This window comes from Amia ocellicauda, chromosome 3 (assembly GCF_036373705.1).
Source record: "Amia ocellicauda isolate fAmiCal2 chromosome 3, fAmiCal2.hap1, whole genome shotgun sequence".
Lineage (NCBI taxonomy): Eukaryota > Metazoa > Chordata > Actinopteri > Amiiformes > Amiidae > Amia > Amia ocellicauda.
The window spans coordinates 50,762,900-50,786,990 of record NC_089852.1 but is presented as its reverse complement, the minus strand read 5'-3'; the positions used below and the strand labels follow the sequence as shown (position 1 = coordinate 50,786,990).

General features: G+C 36.7%; 1 protein-coding gene across 3 annotated transcripts in view; it reads right to left on the bottom strand.

Annotated features, from left to right (window-relative positions):
* The window catches only part of LOC136746956 (1,4-alpha-glucan-branching enzyme), a 374,922-nt gene that overhangs the window by 253,724 nt on the left and 97,107 nt on the right, over positions 1–24,091 (bottom strand). For all 3 annotated transcript variants that reach the window (XM_066699867.1, XM_066699866.1, XM_066699865.1), the window contains exon 5: positions 11,831–11,966. In XM_066699867.1, coding sequence (XP_066555964.1) covers positions 11,831–11,966 — 136 coding nt within the window. The remainder of the gene's footprint in view (positions 1–11,830; positions 11,967–24,091) is intronic.

Below are 24,091 nucleotides of genomic sequence, written 5' to 3'. Positions count from 1 at the left end.
TCCTTGGACAGCTCTTTGGTCTTGGCCATGGTGGAGAGTTTGGAATCTGATTGATTGATTGCTTCTGTGGACAGGTGTCTTTTATACAGGTAACGAGCTGAGATTAGGAGCACTCCCTTTAAGAGAGTGCTCCTAATCTCAGCTCGTTACCTGTATAAAAGACACCTGGGAGCCATAAATCTTGCTGATTGATAGGGGATCAAATACTTATTTCCCTCAATAACATGCAAATCAATTTATTACTTTTTTGAAATGCGTTTTCCTGGATTTTGTTGTTGTTATTCTGTCTCTCACGGTTAAAATACACCTACCATTAAAATGATAGATTGATAATTTCTTTGTCAGTGGGCAAACGTACAAAATCAGCAGGGGATCAAATACTTTTTCCCTCACTATACATACACAGATATTATACATATATATTCATTCTGTTAAATTATCTCTATTCCAAAACGGCTCTATAAACACACCAGACAGAGACTACAGAAACAACGCTAAGCGATGCACATTGGCCTTCAATATGGACAGAAGGCAGTGAGTGGACAGATACACAAATATATACATAAAGGGTAACAATAATCACCAAAGCAGTGATTTAATGTTATTCCATTACCAATGATTTCTTACCTTGATCAAGATTTTTATTGCAATAAAAACATGTTATAGAATTTTGGCGATATATAATTGCATTTGCTTCATTCTATGGAGATATTTTTCAATAGGGGCAGGATATATGGTATGATATAGGCTTGCCTTCAGTAATGGTGTTTAAGTGATAATGTCTTTAATAAAGAAAATTTAAATTTTACATCAATAACCAGTGCTTAACAAAATATTGCTTATTTGGAAACTATTACAAGGAGATGAATATATGTTTAGTGCATAATTTAAATTTAAACTTAAACTTAATTTAAATATTTAGACTACATTGTGGCCTAGTTTAAACCGCATTTAGGGACAGAAATTGTTTGCAAATGAGTCTGAAGTTCTGAATGACATGAATTTAACAAGCAAACAAACTATATAGCAATGATAAACCTGTGTTGTGCAAAGGTAATATGTTTTTACTGTTATGCCCTTGATTAATATTTCATTCTTAGCATCCCTGTGAACCTGTGATACAGGGTGGTTATTGTGCAAATGAGAGTTTGTCAAATATTAAAATTAGATTTTCTAAAGCTGTTGTCAGTTGTGAAACTTGAGATTGAGTCAATTAGTTAAGAACTCTTGAAAACCTGCTACAATCATGAAAAACTTGAAAAAGCAAACCATCCCCCATGATCACCCCCACATGACTGGCACTTGCTTTTATTAGCTGTTAGCTTTTCCTTTGTCAGCCTCTTGATATCATCCCATTTAAAAAAAGGAACAAAACACTCTCAGACTCTATGAGCAGTGATGTTCTACTATTGCATTACATATTCAAACTTTTAAAATACAAGAATACAAGAACTTCTAACTCTTCATTAGAAAAAAAATGACATTGTTCCAAAACCACTTTTGTTTCAGCTCTTAAGCACACAAGGCTATACTTACCACAGGTAGCTGATATCTATTTATTCAGAAGAATGTTTACACATAACACATCCTCATTAAGGTGACATAATCAGATACTTAAAATTGTTTATTATGGTTCTCTGCATTAGCATACTTTCTCTGGGTGCTTGACAACATCTTTACTTTCTTTACAGAAACACCTATTGGAGTATATTTGCTTTGCAACTTGCTTTTCTTGATATTTCTGGTCTTTAACTTTTAAAATTACGATAGATAGCAGAAAAAAATGAACTGTAGTTCATTCTGAGAGATATAAACTTTTTGTTTTGTTTTGGCCAACAACAAATTAATTACTTAGTGTCACATTAACTATGCACATGATATTCTTGGTTTGTAATTTGTCAAGGCTGTTCAGCCTTCCTATGGGAGCTATATTGTGTAAATCTACTGTGAAGAACCTTCTGATGGTTTTAAATTGTTCTATTTAGAGGAAAATCTGCCGTGGGAGCAGGCATCACTTCACTGCAGAATTTCCTTCTTTAATCCTTTTAATACCTGACTAGGAAGAATTAATAATCTGAAGACCTAGCCTTTTAGTTCAGTGCAATGTGCCTGCGGCTCATTGGGGTTAAACTCATGTATACAGCTAATGCTGAGTGATATCCATGGTTTATTTTATATTTATGCACTATCTACAATAACAATTCTTCTGTGGGCTCCATGCACACTGCCTGAAAATGAATAAGGAAAAGGCTCCATATTTAATTTTCTAAGAATTTCACCTCCTTGTTGTTGACTAACTGGAATATGCCAATGATGTAGCAGTTGCCTTTAATGTTGGGTTGGAACAGCATCTCTCATCTGAGATGTAAACCTCAGAAGTTCTTATACTATATAGGAACACACATTTGACCAAAAAGCACTTGGTAAACAACAACTGCAGTAAAAGAGTTGGAAACATTTTGTCAATAGACTCAATGAGGTACAGTTTATTTTTTATGTGATTGATGAATAAGCAGACATTTATCAATTGTGATTTGTGGTACTTATATTATTTCAGAATTGCTGTCACAATTTAAAATGTTTCTTCCTTTTAATGAAAAACAATCATATATCAGAATACACATAGTAAATAAAATCCAAAAAGCGAGCAATAGGGGGTTAAACTTATTTTATTTTTCCCCCCTCACTGTTTAATTTCTTTGTCTGCCATTTTATAACCCACATAGGCAAATCATCTCTTGGCAGCACAAAATATTTCTGTTTTAAAACAGCTAGAAGAGAAACTGCAAAACTCTAAAGGCTTTTCTCTTAAGGAAAATGCAAACTTTGTATTTATTTATTTATTTATTTAATCCAGCTCTATGTTTCAAAAATGTTTGAGAAGACTGTATGTGTTGTCAACTCAAACAGATTTATATATCATTTTTTGGAAGGCTCCTCAAACTAAAAATGTTCAAGGAAACAAAATATTTAATGAAGTCAAAAGCAAGAATTTCCACACTGTGTCTTTAGTTATAAAGCCTGCAAAACAAGAAAACAAAGGACTGATATCATCCAAACACATTATTTCAACAAATGACTCAACTGATGTATGATACCTCTCACAGATTTTGTAGTGTCTACAGACCTAAATAGCCAACTGGTTTAATATGTTCAAAATACTATGGACCATAATACCACCTTACTGTCAAACAACACCCTGTCACAAAACAGTGAAGAAAATGCACAAATAAGTTCTGTGTTGGGGGAACAAAATAATTGTTCCAGACCAGATCTCAATCCATCTGTATTCCACTGAAAAGTTGGTGCAGATCATGACTGTACTGAAGTAGACAATTAAGATGTCTTGATTACACTCTGCCTGAAAATATAGGCCGTAGACGGATCTGAGTGGTTTTGAAAAATGACAGATAATCAAACCAAAAAATATTTAAATTTAAGCACTCTGAAATATAGATTCTGACACTTAATTCATATTATTTCTAATTGGCAAGAAACAGTGTCTAGAATCATGGTAAATGGTTCATACAGCTCGAGGCAGAACATAATCAATAACATTTAACTATTCTATAATAGGATTGCACAGAGAAAAACTTAGAATACAAATCAGTATTATTAGTAGTAATAGTAGTACTACTGTTAGTAGTAGTAGCAATAGTATCATCCAGTTTACCACTTAAAGATTGTTCAATTATTTAATATCTCACATACTAACTCAAGGCAACATTTTAATGATTAAAACTGTATCTTAATAAACCACATTTGGATGTAGAAATAATATGCATGCAGAAATACATATTAAATTGTGTGATTTCAGAAACAGATGATTGGAGTTCACATAAAACTTGTAACATTAATCAGATTTACATGATCAATTATTCAATTGCATCTATACGTAACTCAAGGCAAGAATTTAATTATTACTTTTCAGAAAGGTTTAGCCGTATTTTCTCAGCTTGCTTTGCATGTAGGCGAAGCATATGCCAAATTACAAATGAATGTATACTGTGTATATACATGTATGCACTCCCACGTAAACATGTACTGATGTCCTGAATACAAGAGATTCATTTCACAACTTGCTTGATGTCCCAGCAATGTGTTTACTGGCCGTGGCTTACTTATATACCCATTAGATATATAACAGGAAAACCAAACAGAACACATAACACAATAAAGAAGAGACAGTATTCTGACACTCAAGTAATCATATCCTGTATGGAAAGAACACTTAATAATATATATACACACACACACACAAAAAAAAACAAGAACAAAAAAAACTTGGGATTATTTAGGACACGGTAATGTCAGAATATCAGTGGTGACAGAAAAGGGCTTACACTGCAGGAAAAAAAAATCCCTTTTTAGATAAATGAAGGGAAAAGAACAATTGCTTATAAATAAAAGAAGACGAGTATGCTGTCCATGCTCTATGACTTGTGAATGTCTTTCAAGTTTACTGGGTCATACCAGGACAAAAACAACTTTAAATACAATAACCTAGTGCACATCTACCTTCCTCTCTCTCTCTCTCCCTACAATTTTTTGATTTATTAAAGGTCTGATATATTATAATAATTCCACTGAATGAGGATGATGTTGATGATGATATCAATAATTTCATAGCTTTCCTGACATTATTATTATTTATTTATTATTTGTCATTTTTTAGCAGACGCTCTTATCCAGGGCGACTTACATTTATACCCATTTATACAGCTGGGCATTTTACTGGAGCAATCTAAGTGAAGTACCTTGCTCAAGGGTACAACAGCATTGCCCTACCCAGGATTTGAATGTTCCAGTTATGAGTCCAGAGACCTAACCACTACTACCTAACCACTACTCCACAGTGCTGCCATCTGGAAAGTGCTGTTTTGATGACCAATTCCTTGCTGGAAACCAAAGGATCGCATAACATGCCAGAATGCAACAATGAATTGGGACATATCCCATTCAAATCATGACAATAATGAGATATTTTCTCGGGGGTGAGGGAAGGAAAGAAAGCTAAATTGACAATCAGGTGGTTTTGTTGTGCTGCATCACAGTGACTGGCACTGAGCTGGTGCTTGGAAAGCAGAAATGATCAGGGACCACCTTTCCTTCTAGCCCTCACTTGCTCTCCAAGATCCACTCATTAGATCTATACACAGATCCAGCTAAGGGGAAAACAATAGCAATTGCCTCCAATTTCTCTTTCAAGTTATGCAGTGCTAAGAAGAAAACTGAAGGCGACGTTGAATAATCAAGAACAGCCAAGCTTTACTTTAGACCGAATTTCAGACAACCACTAAGTTTACAATGCAAGATATATTCAGAAAAAACATTAAGGATGCTCATACTAAGAAAATGTACAAGTGTTCTGTTAGGATTCGGATATTGATTACATTTTGTGAGTATGACATGACAAATTCATATTCAGAATACAAATTATTCTGACTTACTGAATATAAGCCTCCAAGTAACTCATTGATTGTTAATGTATTTCTCAAACTGCAATGTTGATAAATCCAGGATAGTCCTCTCACAGAATGACTTGAGATTGTGTCTAACTGAAATATTAAGGTTATCTTTAAAATACAGCCAACATTAACATGTCGTAAATCCTCTGGTATACACTGTGTTATCAACTTGTATCAACTCATCTTGTCAGATTATCAAGATTAATTCTACCCCTTTGGTACACAGTATTCTAAAGTGAACAATATGAATAATATATTCAAACTTGTAAACTACAAAAGCCTTTCCTTATCATGATGATTTCCTACTCGGTCCATTCCCCATGGAGCATGCTAAACATTACTATCTCTGTTTTTGCTGCTTAACTTATTCTAAATGACTAAATCGAGGACCATTTGTAATACCAGTAAAGCACACATTTTTATCTTGCACTAATTTGTTTTTAAAAATACTTTGTTTTTGGTTTGTGTAAATTTGGCAGATGCAAGCACAGTGACATCTAATGCTTCCTCTTGAATGCTCACAACATTTAGGCAATCATATATCACCTATACTGCTGTTATTGTCCACACACACATATATATTTGTAGACCACAGAAACTATGTAGTCTGTGCTGAGACAAAGTGTACGAAGCCATATTCAGGTGCATCATGACTGGAAGGGGGGGGCATATTAGATTTTATAACACCCTACTGTGAAGCACTGGAATAGGATGATCACATTTTGAACACGATCTCATTTAGAAATAATTGAACATGAAGACATATTGACACAGACTGATATCCAGCATGCCTAGAACAATAAATAAAACAATAAATGCCTTTTTTGTGGAAAGCAATTGGTATGTGGACTAGGTGTAAATCATTGGTTGCTTATTTACTAGTAATCTGCATAAACACTATAGAATAATTAGGTTTTAGCATAAGCGATCAGGCATTAAGTAGATCGGTATGGGTTCATTTGTGGGCTCCATGAAATCCAAAGCATTGGAGGAGATGCAACTTCTTGCTTGCAAATCATGGGTTGATCTATACAGTCTTGTGGGGTGTACATTTAAGGTGTTTTTGAATGACCATTGCAATTTTCATGCAGTGACCTGCAAAAGATATACTTTGTGGTGGGACAATCATCAATGAGGGCTGTTCTCATCCGTTAGTCTTCAACCGAGTGTATTGTAACCACATTTGACACACAGCGATGACGTACTTAGAGGTGTCCAATAGCGATTGGAGGGCAACTTCTTTAGAGAATCACCAGCATGGGTGGATCTCTGAGGTAGGCTTCTCTCCATCTTTTTGAAAGCATCTGGGAGGCTGTTGTGACTCATTGGTGACAACTCCATTTAGACAGCATTGTGAAATTGCACAGGGGATTGAGAGAAGAATGATGAAGAAAACCAAAAGGTCCATTTTAATTAATCTTTGGCACGGTATTTCCAGTGGCACACTTGATATCCTTTATTTTTTAAATGTTGTAAAATAGTGGAAATTAAATAAAAGTAAGGGTTTCAAGTATATGAAACATACTAAGTCATTTTACAAATGTTTTTAATTAGAAATTAAAACATTCAATCAAATTATTATGTACGAGCTTCCCCCTTTTCTTTCTTAATGTGAATATTTTGGAAGTCAGTGAAATTGAGATCTCTAGATAAGCACATTTAAACAAAAAACATGATGCACCATGTGAATAGGAAATATATAATTACAATGTGCCAGCAGCTGCTGGAATAGCAATGGGTTTGTAATGTTTAACACAATTTAGTTTCATGCAGTCTGTAGTCTGTAGCCTTGTGGAACAGCAAAACTGGAGTGATACAACTGTTAGGAGCAGTTGCCGCTAACAAATATGCTGTGAAATATATAACAGGAAGTGGATCCATTTATATGAACAATTTCAAATGTCTTTCACAAGTTTGTGTTTTAAGTAAAATAAAATAAAAATCTTAGTCCTCCATCTTAATTCAGTTGAGTTATTCAACTGATGATGAGCTCATTTATTCATACTTCATCCAAATCCATGATTAATGATCAGCCTGTTTAAAGACAAATGTCCTGGAATGGAGTCCTATGAATGTGGTCCGTCTCTGGAGTAAGCCAACTGCTTCTTTGTGAAACTCCTATCGTAGCTCCTGAGATTCACTTTAAGGCAGATGGAGTGGAGTCTGATCTTGTAATTAATGCTTTGGCTCTGATGTTCCAAGATTTCAAACATCTGCTATATATTTCTTCTCCTGTGGAATTTTCTATGTTTTGCTTGTCCCTTGTTTCATTACCTTATGCTTCAAGTTCAGAGAGTAATACATAGCAAGCATAGGAAATTGCTTCATCTTCAGATTTTTTTTTCGATTTTAAAATAAATAGTAAATTAAGAGACATGGTAACAGGACACTTAATGTTATGTTCATTTTACATTTGTTTTTAATATTTATTTTTTATGTTGGAAATTTACATAAATCATAATATATATATAAAAATACATTTTTCTTTCAAGAATAAGCAGTCCAATTTTTGTAGCTTTTAATTTGTCACTATTTTGTTTCTTTAGAAGTGTGTAAGCAAATGTACCCTGGCAGAAAAGTTGTATTCAATCTGGACCCACAGTTTATTAGGTAAAAGAAATAGGAAAGTATTAGGATTTCCTCAAACATTCCATCTACTTTCAGCTTCTCCCATCAAAAATAGCCGCAAATCTGTTGTTTAAAGTAGCTATTAATGTTGAATGCTTTGCTGCATTTATGTCACATAAACCAGAAGAAAATGTATTATTACAGATGGCTCATTAGCCTAGATTGGATTTGATTAATGTAACATCACAATAACAAAATATCCTACAAACTGATTTTCTTCCAGATATGATATATCCAGGAGTAGTTATTACAAATATTTGTTTTCCTCTGCAGAATTCATCATGTAAGTTTAATCTGTTCAGTGCTAGTGATCAGCGAAAGGAAATTAAAAAAAGAAGTAAGGTGTAAGATATCATAGCCCTGCAAAACTCTTTCAATTGATAAAGCAAATCAACAGATGTAGCAGAGATGTTTAACCTGGAGCACTAAACTCAGCATTGCCTACCCTTACTCTAAACCCTGACTAGGTTCCTGCTATGAAGAAAGCAACTACATGTGTAGATCAAGCTGAAGTTTTCACAGTAATTGCTGATTTAGCTTGCTGATTCACTACACGAGCCTTAAGTTCAGTAAGTCCTCTGTTATTTGCAGCTGTCATCACAGCACACAAAACAATCTCACTAGAATTCCAAGTTGGTTAGAATAAAAGTGATACAAAGGACCTCTTGATACAACTCAGCCTATGAAAGAAAACTCATACAATTAATACTTTGTAACAAATTGGTATAATTGCTAGGAGCTTGTGTGTTGTTTGTTTTATGGGTGAAGTACTCTGTGGCAACTTTTGCAAAGGGTGCAGTACATCAAAAAAAATTACTGACTGATTGATTGAACGAACATAGAGAAAGTGCATTTCTGACCTCATGGCACATTTGAGCTTGTCTGACTAAAATTTACATTTGATCACTCATTTTCAGCAGGGGCGAGAGAGATGGATTTTCACAGGACATTGAGGAGAAGTACATTATTGCATTATCTTTATTAGCCTTGGAGGAGACATTTTACCTCAAAATGGAATTGCATTATGTCACTTTGTCTCTTTGCTCATTTTCTGGATCTGACAGCTGCTTTTCACAAGATGACACTGCAAACGTAGCCAGCACAAGGCAACACTGAAAGTCTAATGGGATCCAAAGCATTGGTTTGCCATGAACTCAAATTTCACTTCTGAATTCTTCAGTGATTGTGTAGCGTGCACATTTCTAAACTATCATTTTATTGATGCATTATGCATTATCCACTTCAAACTTTAAAAGCACAATCACTGTTAATTTTGTTTCTCACTGTTGAAATCTCAGAGTGTAAACAAAGCCCTGGGTGATTCATTAAATTTAATAATTCAGACATTAAAATATGAATGCCTAATGTTTTTTTTTTTTTTTTTTAATACTTTAGACATTTTATTTTAAGAAATTATATTCAGAAGTGTTACAGCTTTTCATATCAATAAAAAAGTGTTTTCTTTTCATCTTAGTAAAACTAAAAAAATGCAAATCTAGCATGAGTTACTATATGTATGGAAAAGATTTCATAAATATATATTTTTCTTACATAAAACATTTTATAAAGTTAGTGCAAGTTTATCTGGCATAAAAAGTGGAGTAAATTCTGTCTGAATTATAGTTTGTGTTTGCTTGTTTTATGGCACAATTTCTATTATGAGAGATTTCATAGAGTGGGTGCACAGATACAGAGATCATGGCAAATCGAGGGAAGAAGTTTTAACAGTCTTATAACAGACCAGGTAATACTAAAGCTCAATGATATTACCAATGGTAAAACGGTATTCAAATGTGAGATATTTAAGAACAATACTGGATTACAGGGACAAATATATAGCACACATTTATGATAAATCAAATCTTGACACACAACTGCTAACACAAGCAGGCAAATCAACATGAAGGTTTTATTCCATTTTTTCTGATATCAGATTAATTGAAACACACTATATCTCAGCTACTGTGGACCATCATTCAAAGCTGTTTGATATCAAGCATTAGAGACAAAACCACATCTGTGAACATTTTCCCTTAAACAACATTTTTTCTTTTGTTGTTGTTTTCAATAATATGTCTTCACAAGTTAGAGGGTTCACAAGGTCAGCTGTCTGCAAAACACCATTGCATCATACTCGGGAACACTGACACAGAGCCACATGTGTGTGCCTGTGTCACCGTGCCTCTCATCCATGCTAATTATTGTAGATTTTTTTTTTTTTCTGGAGATGTGCAATTTGTAACATCACACTCTCCACATTCTGCTTCAAAATTAAAATCTCCAGCTCCTCAAATTACAGGAGCCTTGTAAACGCTTTGAACCCCAAACAAAAGCAGCACCCCTCATTCACAACAGCCTGGCCCCTGTGTCATCATCTCAAGGAGCAGTGAAATCGCTATGGTAATGATCACTTCAGGTGAGGTGTAACAGTAAACAGGGAATTAACTTGCAACAGCTCTTTTGTGTCAGGAACAAGATGGGCCCACATTGAAGTAGCACTTGATGCTGAAGTGCTGATCTGGTAGACATCAGGATCGATACGATACAGTGAGGCTGTGGGGTCAAGGAGACCTCAGCTGGGAGGGAAGTGCACAATAAAGCACAGACCCACTTTTTTTTAAGTGCTCTTTTATGGTAAATAACAAAAGGCATGTCTGCTCTTTCAAAAACATATTAAGCTCCAATAGGTCAACATCTTAACACAGCTTTTAAGCAATTTTGCACTACATGCGTTAATTACGTATTGTTTTCGTTCAAAATATTGGTGTGCGTTATTATGCACATTCATTAATTACTCCATATATAAAACGGATTGATAAGGTTCTTGAAACCAATTTAGAACAAGGGACCGAAGAGCTGGCCGGTTTATGTCCCTATAGTTGTAAACTCACTTATAGTTTTATTTTATTTTTTAAAAAGATGGTAGCATATATATTTCAGTAAAATGTTCTATACAAACAGAATGGCTATACCATTTACGTTAAGGATAGATGATTTCCATACATCAAAATCAAGTGCTTTTTATTGTTTAACATGATTTAGCTATAACTGCATGGAATGTCAGCCAGTCCCTAAAGACATGCCGGAAAAAAAACTTGCAAACTGTCAAACTCAGATTAGAGGGCTGAAGTGCATTGGCAATTAAGGTAAAATTGTAAAATATTAATAGATTCTCTTATGTCTTGTGACATATGATAGAGTAAGGTATTAATGCAAACTTAAACATATTCCATATAGAGTTCATATCCTTTGCTTCCTTTCATCCAATGAAAGCGTCACATTTTGTAGGGAAAGTCTTTTAAACAACTTGTAACTAAGCCTCTCCAGGGTGTTCAAAATTAATACTACATAACCTGGGGATGGAAATACGAGGCCCCAATTGAATACTGACCGCTGACTGGTGGAGGAATGCACCTGAAAACAAGAGACCCATTTCAATTTGAATAGGGAAGGATTTAAGGCCAAGGTTTAGCATGTTTATCTTTACATTAAACTACTGTAATGCCCCTCGGTTTCCCTTTAAAGAAGTTTCCAAATCCCAATGTATGCATAGCATCTGCACGGCACTGTCATGGGCCCTTTGAGCATCATACCCTAGTATCACGATGAATAAAGCTTGGGCTGTCAGTTTGAGAGTCAATAAAAGGGAGTTTTATTTGGTGCAAAAAAACCTTTTACTGCCGGCAGCATACAATATGTAGACACAGTCTGTTTTATATGAGTTTATTACTTACCAAGGTCCTTTATTTTAGGCAGCACATTGTGTGTGAAGTTGCTGTAAGATGCCACTTTTCCTTCTGGGGATGCTATACCCACATGAGACTCATAAATCCGAAGGCTTCGTGGTTTTGTGGGACGAGGATGCTGGTGCTGTGAAATGCAATAAAACAAAACAATGAAAAACAAAATGACAATGATGCAGTAGTGCTTGACTCTCCGTGGTTTGCAGATGATTACCCCTCTGACGCACGGGAAAATAACAACAAATGCCAAATACCAAATACAAATTGCATTGACAATAACTGCACTTGCATGGATGTGACAGCATTAAAGTTGGTACTCGGGACTGTCACCATGCACATGTCCCATCAAGGTCTAGGTGAAATTAAGTTAAGTCTACAGAAGCACCAAGAGTCTTGGCTGATTTTATCTAGTACAGACATAATGTAAACTGACACCCATTTTAAATTTCTTTGCAGGTGTTTTGCATGTTTTTTCACTGCAGCTGACAGGCTTATGATAACATTTGACTATATTTTTTTATTTTTCACAGTAGATCCAAAAAACAAAAACAAAAACAAAGGTATAAAACTCTGAAGGGGAAGTCAAGAAGAGAAACAATTATATTAATTCACTCTCTTTATAACAGCACTTGAAATGTCTGGACAAAATTTTCAACTGCTATTCCAGAGTGTGTTGAAGAGCACTGGCCCGCTGCATTTCTGATGTGTAGGTATTTTGGCATCTTCATGACCTAAGCATCTTTCTTTTCCTCTATTTTATTTTAATCTTTTTATTGGCTTTCAGTTTAAAGCAGGACATATAAACCCAAGGAAATATAAAACATTTTGACAAAAAGTTATTAACAAGGCCTAGTGGCCATTTACAAAACAAAACCCAAAGTAAAGACTATGCCAAAATTATTTTTCACAGTATGCAGTTTCTAGAGCCAAATTCTGAGCTACCACATTGGAAATTAAACCAATGGATATTTACTGAGTGCGAGAATAACAATCTACAATACTAGAATCAGGTGGTTACCTCTGTTGGAGCTGATCAATAAAAAAAGGTAGGCCCTCTTTGATTTTACCGTATTTACAGCACACAAAAACAATTGCATAAAGACAAGGGGATTTACACAACAATGACTCTTCCCAACCCCACAAAATCAAGTAATATTCGTTAGCCTACTCCTTCTCCGTGAATATAAAACTTTCCAATAAAATAAAGCAGTAGGTCAGAGATTTAACACCTTTTTAAAAATCAATTATATTAATTCACTGAGGAACAAACCAAGATGATGAAGGGATTTTCAGACCTTTTCAGATCCAGTGATTTTACCTTGAAGTTTCACAATGAGTTTAAGAAGAGCTCTATGTTCCCTCATCAGATGGAACCAATGTAATGTAGGTTACTTTGCCATTATAAAAGATACTAGTAGGAATTTGGACGGAGTGGTGGTGGCTGGATCAAAATCAGAGATCACTCTGATTAGACAAGAGACTGGGGAGAATGGGATGCAATATTCAAAAATGTGAAACAGAGTGCTTGTGATAAGGTGCCAGAAGGTTTGTATTTATGGGCAAGAAAATAATACAAGCAAGTAATTACCCCCTCTCTACAGTGTTTGCTGGTCTCCGACTGTGACAGTACATTACAGAATCTCAGTCTGGTGCAGAACTGTGTGTGTGTGTGTAGTATTAGAACCCGTTCACACTTATTAAGCCAACCCTGGGCTGCCTCAAATTTAGTCTGGCTTTTTTTCTGACCCCGTTCACAGTTGAGCTTTTAGGAGGCCTATGCGTGTTCACATATGCAACTGAAAAGGAGACCTAAATGAAATGCATGGCGGGAATTAAACAAATCTGCTCAAACAAACCAGTTACGCATGGCATTAGGTCTGATTACAGGTGTATGCAATGTATTTATAATCACAACTTATTAATATTGATATATATATAAGCTATTGATGGGTTCTATATTTTATTTGAAAATAATCTTAACCCTTTGCAGACAAAGCTTTCAAATATGTTAAAATGTGCTGGTTCAATGGGGAATTGAATTAATATATTTCCCTTTTCAGATGTTTATCTTCAGTTCTGCAAGACTAGTGCTGTTTTACAATTCACCCGAAAGTGAAGCACATTTAGTAGGACATCTACATTAAATCACAAATTGTATGCATTAGTTACCAATAGCCTACTGAGATTTTTAATCTGAAATGTTTAATCTATGTATTACATACATAGACACACACACACACAGTAGATAATATATTAGTAGTAGTACTTCAAAAGTGTCTGTCACTTTGGTGCTGTTTGCTGCAGGTCGATGTGTCCCATGCAATCCAAGCTGCTGCTCAGTATTTCTTATGAGTTCCTCAGAAAAATGTGCAACCTTTTCTCTGGACTCCACTGTGTTTGTTGTGATTTTTAAAGTCTGATCTTTGCATTTTTATTGTCCTTTTAACTTGGTTTAGCGAGTGATTCATAAGCCATCGAAAGAAGCCTCTGTGATCGCTTCTATAGTTATGTCCTCAGACAGCAGCGCTCGTACACTTCCTTTGGTTTATCTTTTAACTTTATCTTCAATCCACATTGTAAACAGTGCTTTAATTTCTGCATTGTCCCAGTTGTTACCTCAAAAGCCGGCATTTGTAATTGTACTGCTCAGCTCAAACCAGAGGAGCTTTTCCAGATCAGCAGGGACACATGCACCCAGGGACACGAATGGAAATTGGGCTTCAAGGCATTCAAAACGGAAAACAGGAAACACTTCTTTACACAGAGAGTAGTCACAATCTGGAAGAAACTACCCAGCGATGTGGTAGAAGCTGAAAGTTTGGGAACATTTAAAAATAGACTGGATAGGATCCTTGGATCACTTAGATATTAATGGACACCAAATGACCATGATGGGTCGAATGGCCTCCTCTCGTTTGTAAACTTTCTTATGTTCTAATATAATTGCATGTCGGATTGCATAGTAAACAGCTGGTCTCGCTTTAAAATACATTGATTTGAATGGAAACCTGCTTCGGTTAAATTTATATCGTTTTAATGCAAAATTCTGATAAGTGCATAAAGTTACCTGATCCTGTTCACAATTTCACAATGCATTTTATACCTGAAAATTGAATACTGTTAAATTTCAGACTTCAATCATACCTAGAAGAAGAAAAACAATAGCAAGTTTACCAGCTACATATGTGAATGGGGTCTTATATATTGAACAAATTTAGAAAAGCTTAAGACTCAGGGGGGGAAAAGAGTGTCAACACAGATTAATTCTAAAAGTTTACATTGCCACCTATATCTTGGTTACATTGTTTTCTATGGATGCACTCATTTCACTGTGCATTGATATTAATGGTTTAAAAATCATAAACACAAATGTTTATTCTTATTCTTTTTCTCCCAGTGATATTCCACATGCCAGTAACCAGAGGTGAAGGCAGGACAGCTGCAGCCTGAATACTGAATTTTGATTTCATGGCCTCCCTCCAGGAAAGATACTGAGAGATCGGTTTCATGGGAGAGAAATTTCTCTCTTGCAAAGGAAGATAAAAGTTAAGGTTCCACTTTCAAAGAGTTTCTTAGGTGGGTGATGCATGTGGGAACGGGGGTGTGGGGGGGGGGATTGGGTTCGGGGGTTGTAAGGTGCCCAAATAGGGGAGTGTAGACATGGTTATAATTCATGTCTTAAATTGTTATAAATTCTCCACTGGGGAGTGCTTCAAGAGCTCCTGAGATTTTTGGAACAGGGGAGTTGTTTCAAATTAGGTCCTTTGTGGGTCAGATCTTCTAGGAATGCTGTGCAACACTCTGATCTAATCTGATTTTAGATCAGTCCAGGTTATGATATTTATTTCTTGTAATCTCAGATTCTTCATAGGACCACTGCAGGAGAGGTCTAAATAGAAAATAAATTCTTAAATAAAGAAGAGAAGAAAATCTGGTCATCCACATTAACTTTAACATTAACATTAGAGCAAAGCCTTTAGTCATTGATAATGGAATGCTCTTGTAGCTGATTAAGAAAATAAGTGAGGTTGACTATAACTGGGGGGGAAGGGAGGGGGAGGGGTTGGGGGTGGAGAACTAACAGTGTATTATGTATTATGTATTATTGCACCAAAAATGATAAAAGTGTGTCATGCACTCCCACATGCTGAGCCATCTTGTCCGTGTCAGCAGAAATAAAGAAATAAATAATAAAATAAAAAATAACTAAAATGCCTGGATGTTCATTGAAATCTGCATAAATAAAATTGGTAGCTTGGGAACAAATTAACAAATCACAAAATAATAGTAATAATAATAATAATAATAATAATAATAATAATAATAATAATGTCTGACTGCTCATATGCATAATCGAGCAGTGAAAGAATTGGCAGTATATAATAGTCGTCAAATATAAAATTAAGAGTGAAAGGAAATAAATAAACAAACAAACAAACAAACAAATACTTTATTTTGTTGTTCTCAAATTCCAAGTTTGAAGCACTGCCCAAGGGGGAAGGGTTTCTGCGCACTTCCATAGGAACCTTATCAAAATGTCACTCTATCAAAGCTGCCATTGGCCCCTGTTCACGTCACTCAGAACAGGTTCCTTCCCACATCCTGTTTTATAAAACATGACGTCTGTGCAGGTTTGTCCTAATTTCAATTCTGTCTGTCCGCGCACCGGAGTTCCAGCTGCGCTTTCGGTTTCAGTTTGGGTTCGCAAATAGAGCATTAAAAATAATAATCGTGTTAATATAGTGCCATATATTATCGGATTGCTTGCTGTGTTGGATTTTTGTGCACAGGGCTTTTTCCTCCAATGCAAGAGTGCTAGAAGCGGCAGCAAAATCCGAGGCCTGGCTGCCTGGCCTAAGTCTGAGTCTGTCTTAAGAGATCTCACCTGCGAGAGGTGCTCCTCCGCTGGCTTGTGCCCACAATACAGTCCGAGGCTGCAGCTGTAGGAGATCTCGCTCTCTCAGCTTGCTGTGCTCCACTGTATGTGGTGTGGTACGGATGTGGTCTCGGTTCTAGGCCCCGCTTCGGCTGGTGTCCTGCTACCCTTGGCCACCCTGGACCCCGGACCCACACAGGATGCTATGGGCTTATGCGGCACTTGTATCCTGCACCTGGTGTTTGGAATATACAGTGTTCCGTCCGGCAACAACAAGGTTGCTTCTGGTTGGTTTGCAGTGTCCCCGTGTTCATAAACGTTATTGAGTAGAGACACACTTACAGTGGCGAGCCCGCTAGCATTTCAGTTGTTGTGTGCCCCCTGGTGCAAACACTGACCGGCGCCCCGCTGCACGCATCCCTGGTCATGCGTGTGTGCGCTTGACAATGAGCTACTCTGGCCTTTGCCATTGCGCCACTTGCTGCTGACGCACCTTGCCTGCCTGGAGTGGTGAGGTCCTCTGCCCTGTCTGGGCATCGACAGTGGATGCAAATTGGACGCGACTTCCTGGTTCGCTACAGCATGCCCGGAGCCCCAGCCTCCCAATGGGCGCCCCCACAATCGCCTCTGCGCCCGGCGATCTCCCAAATTAATATTGCAATATTAATCTGTCTTTAGGAGTGCAGGTCTTGCAAAATGTAAAGACAATGGATCATTAGGAGTCTCCTTCTACAGGTTGCCAAGGTGCTGGTGGAAGAAAGAAGTGGCGTGTGATGAACTGGACACTCACGAGATTTACAAATCTATCAGAGCAGTGTGTAAGCAAGACAGGATGTGGTAACACAAACAGAGTTACATTTTATATAGTTTAGCAAATCCTCTTTGGGTGCAAGATAAACAGCCTACTTAGATTAAGATTTCCCCATGTATTAGTATTACCCCATTTATTTGTGTTATAGCAAATGGAAACATCTTGGGGATGCCTTCATCCAGCAGTGGATTGATAGGGGCTGATGATGATAACTGTAATTAAACAGATATTTGTCCTTGGCTGTAATTTCAGAGAAAAATAGTAGTAATAATTATTTTGTTTTGTTTTTAAGGAGGTTTTCTTATTACAATTTTCTATGTACATTAAAATAATTTAAATGTCCATTGCATGCATAGAAGCTGTCAGATCAACATTGTCCTGGTTTAACCACATAATACTCTTTAAAGCACACAGAAACACTACAGAAGACTTGCAAACTGAAGTATGATGGATCACTTTGTTAACTGAAGGTCTATAAATATTTACAACACAATGAGAACCACTGATCCATAATTCTGAAATTATGTAAATTTGAAAAAAAACATGATATCATTATCACCAGTGTTGCTTGTGTTAAAAAGAATAATGAAGTGGTTGCATAATATCTCACAGCTTATGTATGGCTCAGGAAATGAAGGGGGCAGAAATGCTGAAACATGTTAAAAGACATTTTAGAACCATTTAAGAAGACAGGAGATTATATATTTAAATGATATAGAATCTAATTTGATAAAAGTCCTCCAAGGCATGAAGGTATTGGAACAGCAGTTATCCTCAGCCTCTGCTTCAGACTACCAACTTCATTAGTTCATGGAATTAAGATTTACACAAAGACCACTTTGGTGGTATGCCAAACAATTGTAAGGGATGTTCAAAACAGTTTTAATGGGAATACAGTACCAGTAGGGGGAGAAAAAAAAAAAAACATTGCCAGTCCAGATTGTTCTAAGGTATCTTGGGGAATTATCTGTACAATCAAAATGAGATCCATATGAATGTGAATGCAGAATTGTACATAAACAGTTAAATTAATGAAAAACTGACATGAAGGCAAAACAGGAAGAACCTAGGATTATAAAAATTAATACAGACCTCACAACTTCAGTCACTCTAATCATTGTTCTAAATTAGCAACTGTTTCCTGATCTTTAGCCTTTACAGATTTAAATATGCTTACATCTACAGGCTTTGGTTTTTCTATCCTAGGGATACCAGGCTGTTCAGTGTATTCTTATGAAAACTATCCTGCACACCTTTGCCCAATGAGATCTCTAGCAAAATAAATATTTGACAATAAACTCATGAGAAGTAGTACTTACAGTCTTTCCATTAAAAATGTTTAGAGGGTTCAGAAAACAGTACTGAAATTGGTACCTAAATATCGCTATAATGAAAACAATTAAATTAAAGATCACTTTTAAATGACAGGAAGAAACAGGATTGGCAGAGTAAGTGAGAGAATCTATATAGCACATCCATTTACAAAGCAGGCATTAATGCATTAAGACAATTTTGGTTATCCTACAATGTAATATATATTTATATTCCCCCAAAAGTATGTGTCCTTATATAAACTTAAATGACAGGAAACAAAAATGTGTGATTTTCTACCCTCTCACATGTTTATTCATTTATGTATTTATTTATTTAGCCTATTAAGAGCTTTAAGTAGTTACAGTATCTGTGGGTGTCTGTTTGTGATGTGTCGTTTAGCAGCTGACACTCAGGGAAATGTTGCAGACTGAGCACAGATGCAGATTTGCAAGTCACAAAAGCATCCAGAAATAGACTTGTGAGCACAGGAAGGGCTGAGAAGGGTATTCCCTTAGGAACACTGAACGGTTCTGGGGAGGGAGGGGGGGAACACAAGTAAAAAGAAAATGACTGAGACAGACATTTCAACTTCTCTCCCTGTTTTCTTTTGCCATTTAATTACATTTGTCTTTGTACTTCCATATAGATAGACGCTAATCAGAAAAGCCAAAGTTTAATCGAATAGAATGGGCTTTTACTAATTGATGCATGCTAATGTCCATTTAATTATAGATTAATGTGTAGAAGAGGCAGAGGTTTTACCTTCCTACTTTACTGTTACATACAAGTAAATAAGAGCACAAAGACCAGACGCATGTTGTTTCAATGCAAAGTATAAAATCCAAAACTATCAATTATTTATTTGTGACCCATAACCAGGAAATATACAAACACAATATACTGCAAGGACAATTTAAATACCATGTTGACATGAGTTGCAGCTGCTTTCTCTAATGGACCTACAGTTGAGGGACAGTTCAATGCTATCTCTGGAGCAGTTTGCCAGTTACTGAGAAATTCTGGATCTCCGGCAGCAATTCATAACAATCACTGGGATGCCTCTTATGTACTGTTCTCACCCATTTAGGAAGCAGTCCCGAATACTTGATAATGTGACTAAAATGTGTAAGCATTTGTTTAATGGCTGAACTTCCTTCTCTTGCACTAGTAGTGGGCTGTGTCATGACATGCTATTGTAAAGTCCTCTGGTGTGATCTCAACCATGAAAAGATGTTCCATATAATGTTGTTGATTATGTCATAAACACACTGATGAGCCCAGAGCAAATTACAGCTGCCACTCAAATGACAAAATCTTCCTTTACATGCAAGTGTTGGCATTAAACCATTTAAAATAAATCTCTATATTCTCTGCTATTTTTCATTATACAGATAATTAATACAACATAACTCTCTCACATTCTGAGCATACATTCAACTAATGTGATGGGAGGAATTCAATGTACAGCCAAAAACAATTATGGAAATGTATGATGATAAATAAAACTTTTTCGATCATCAACTCATTCTGATGTATATTTAATTCAGTCAAGGCCATTGCCTTACTAGCCCAGGAGACTCTGAGCATTCTGTCACTACTACACAAATAAATAAAATTACTCTTTCATCTTTAGGTCCTAAGTTGCTCCTGTCAGTCTTATCATCAAAGGACATGATGGAGAGAGATTCTCTGCCTTTGACCTTCTGCAAACCGGAGCTGAAAAAGGATCTCTTGATAAGTTGGCGAATACGGGCTCCACAAATTCATATTTCTCCCCTTTTGCCACTGAGAGTTTAACCCGCCCTCCTCCTTCCCTGCCCCCAACACATACACACACATAGACAGGAAGGTAGCAGTAATATCCACCTCTAACTCATGAGATCAATCTTAGAGCTTCTCATCTGTCACACCAACTGAACTGTCAGAGCACTGACTTCCATTCCCACCTGCAGCATTGTTTCATTGTATCGCTCTGGGCTCGCAAGCTGAATTTCAATCTCCTGCTGGATTTTTTAAAATGCAGTGGGACAAGATAATTATGTTTGAGGACACTTTGGGAGGGATGCTGTGCTAAGGCTTAAATCCTTAGCAGTACTGAATCATAATGTGGTCGTTACCCGTGGTACACACACAGCTTTAACTGGCTATTAGCTGCATTTGGATAATTCACAACTTTGAAATAGGCAGCAATGGACACATACTGCATGGAATAGACCAGAAAACAAACAAACCAACACAGATTTTTTAGAAAACAAAACCAAAATCTTTCCATTTATATAAACAAGCATTGATTACAACATGCATCTATAATATATATGTAGATGTAGAGAAAGAACATTTATGCACATTAGTGTTTTCAATCAGGGATGTGCAGAGTGGGGGGCAGGGGTGACTCAAGCCACTGCCCCTTTTGTCCGAAGAGCCCTAAGTGCGCTCTCCACAGGGCAAGTGTGTGCCACTGCAGCTGCAAGACGTGGGGGGAAGTGCCCTCTCCAAGTTTACTAAGTTTTCAAAGGCAAGTAACCAATCAGATGCATCATACAAGTTCTTCCCCCTGGAGCAGTTCTGTCCTAAAAGAGTTGTTTTGCCTTTGACAGGTTAGAATTATTTTAAATAAAAAGCTGGCAGAAAGTGATTCTGGATTTGGAAACATTGTGGAAGCAGTGATTGGCTGTAAAATCTTAATTGCGAAACTGAAATATTAATAAAATATACCTTTTTATATATATACATTTTGCATAGAATAAGTACTGACTTTAACAACCACACTTATTGCACATTGTGTTTTCGTAGTTCCAATGTAGATTCATTTTGAACAGTGAACATCTACATAGTACAGGCTTGCACATGCAGTACATAAATATGTTCAGATATCTGTGTTGGTAGGACTACAGAAACAAGTCTAATGTTTATCCAATCTCCCAAAAATAGGCTTAAATAACAATTCAGGTAGAGAGATGGAAATAATAGTGGTAGTAGTAGTAGTAGTAGTAGTAGTAGTAGTAGTAGTAGTAGTAGTAGTAGTAGTAGTAGTAGAATATACACTATGGTTCAAAAGTTTGGGGTCAATTAGAAATGTCCTTGTTTTCGAAAGAAAAGGACATTTTTTGTCCATTAAAATAACATCAAATTGATCAGAAATACAGTGTAGATATTGTTAATGTTGTGTATGACTATTGTAGATGGAAACAGCTAATTTGTAATGGAATATCTACATAGGTGTACAGAGGCCCATTATCAGCAACCATCAGTCCTGTGTTCCAATGGCACGTTGTGTTTGCTGATCCAAGTTTATCATTTTAAAAGGCTAATTGATCATTAGAAAACCCTTTGGCAATTATGTTTGCACAGCTGAAAACTGTTGTGCTAATTAAAAAAGCAATAAAACTTGCCTTCTTTAGACTAGTTGAGTATCTGGAGCATCAGCAATTTTGGGTTCGATTACAGGCTCAAAATGGCCAGAAACAAATAACTTTCTTCTGAAACTCATCAGTCTATTCTTGTTCTGAGAAATGAAGGCTATCCCATGCAAGAAATTGCCAAGAAACTGAAGATCTCTTACAATGCTGTGTACTACTCCCTTCACAGAACAGCGCAAAACTGGCTCTAACCAGAACAGAAAGAGGAATGGGAGGCCCCAGTGCACAACTGAGCAAGAGGACATTAGAGTGTCTAGATTGAGAAACAGATGCCTCACAGGTCCTCAACTGGCAGCTTCATTAAATAGTACCCGCAAAACAACAGTCTCACCGTCAACAGTGAAGAGGTGACTCCGGGATGCTGGCCTTCTAGGCAGAGTTGCAAAGAAAAAGCCATATCTCAGACTAGCCAATAAAAAGAAAAGATTAAGATGGGCGAAAGAACACAGACACTGGACAGAGGAAGATTAGAATAAAGTGTTATGCACAGGCGGATCTAAGTTTGAGGTGTTTGGATCACAAAGAACAACATTTGTGAGACGCAAATTAAATGAAAATGAAAAGATGCTGGAGGAGTGCTTGACGCCATCTGTCAAGCATGCTGGAGGCAATGTGATGGTCTGGGAGTGCTTTGGTGGTGGTAAAGTGGGAGATTTGTACAAGGTAAAAGGGATCTTGAAGAAGGAAGGCAACCACTCCATTTTGCAACACCATGCCACACCCTGCGGATGGAGCTTGACTGGAGCCAATTTCCTCCTACAACAGAACAATGACCCAAAGCACAGCTCCAAACTATGCAAGGACAATTTAGGGAAGAAGCAGACAGCTGGTATTCTGTCTATAATGGAGTGGCCAGCACAATCACCGGATCTCAACCCTATTGAGCTGTTGTGGGAGCAGCTTGACCGTATGATACGTAAGAAGTGCCCATCAAGCCAATCCAACTTGTGGGAGGTGCTTGAGGAAGCATGGGGTGAAATCTCTTCAGATTACATCAACAAATTGACAACTAGAATGCCAAAGGTCTGCAAGGCTGCACTTGCGGCAAATGGAGGATTGTTTGACGAAAGCAAAGTTTGAAGGACACAATGATTATTTCAATTAAAAATCATTATTTCTAACCTTGTCAATGACTATATTTCCTATTCAAATTAATGTTTTCATGGAAAACAAGGAAATTTCTAAGTGACCCGAAACGGTAGTGTATATCAGGGTAAAACAAGAAAAATTGACTATCACAGAAGAAATCACTAAAAAGTTAATTGTAATAAAATGCTAAGCACAATAATAAAATGATAAAAAAGAGTGCATATAAACCGAGTACATTGTGAATGCTGTGAATGCCATTCAACACTTTTTTTTTTTTGCCACTGCTCCCCGCAGTGTCTCTGCACGTCCCTGTTTTCAAATCTTCATGAGGTGCAGGGCCAGCCAAGGCAATAGTATTTCATAGTCTGTAGCTGCACGCTCATTGAAAAAGTATTGGACAAGACTGTTGTGTTTTAATCTAAATAAGGTTTCATTTTGTTTCATTTTATTCCTGACAAACGCCATGTTTGGACACTCCCGTGTCTGTGGCTACCAGTAGAAATCCCATGATTGGCCAGTGGTTGTATAAATGCAGGAAGCTGGCACGCCATTATGAGGGGGTGTAGGGGAAGGAGTTGGAAGGTGTGAAGGAGTGAATAAAAGAGAAGGCTTTGCACTTTGACTACTCTTTTGGATCCTGATATGGACTGTTTGTGGTCTTTGTCTGTCTGGTTTTGATTCGCTGAATGTGTAAAGAGGAAACATGATACAAAAAAAATGTAGTGACACCAATGAGAAAAGAC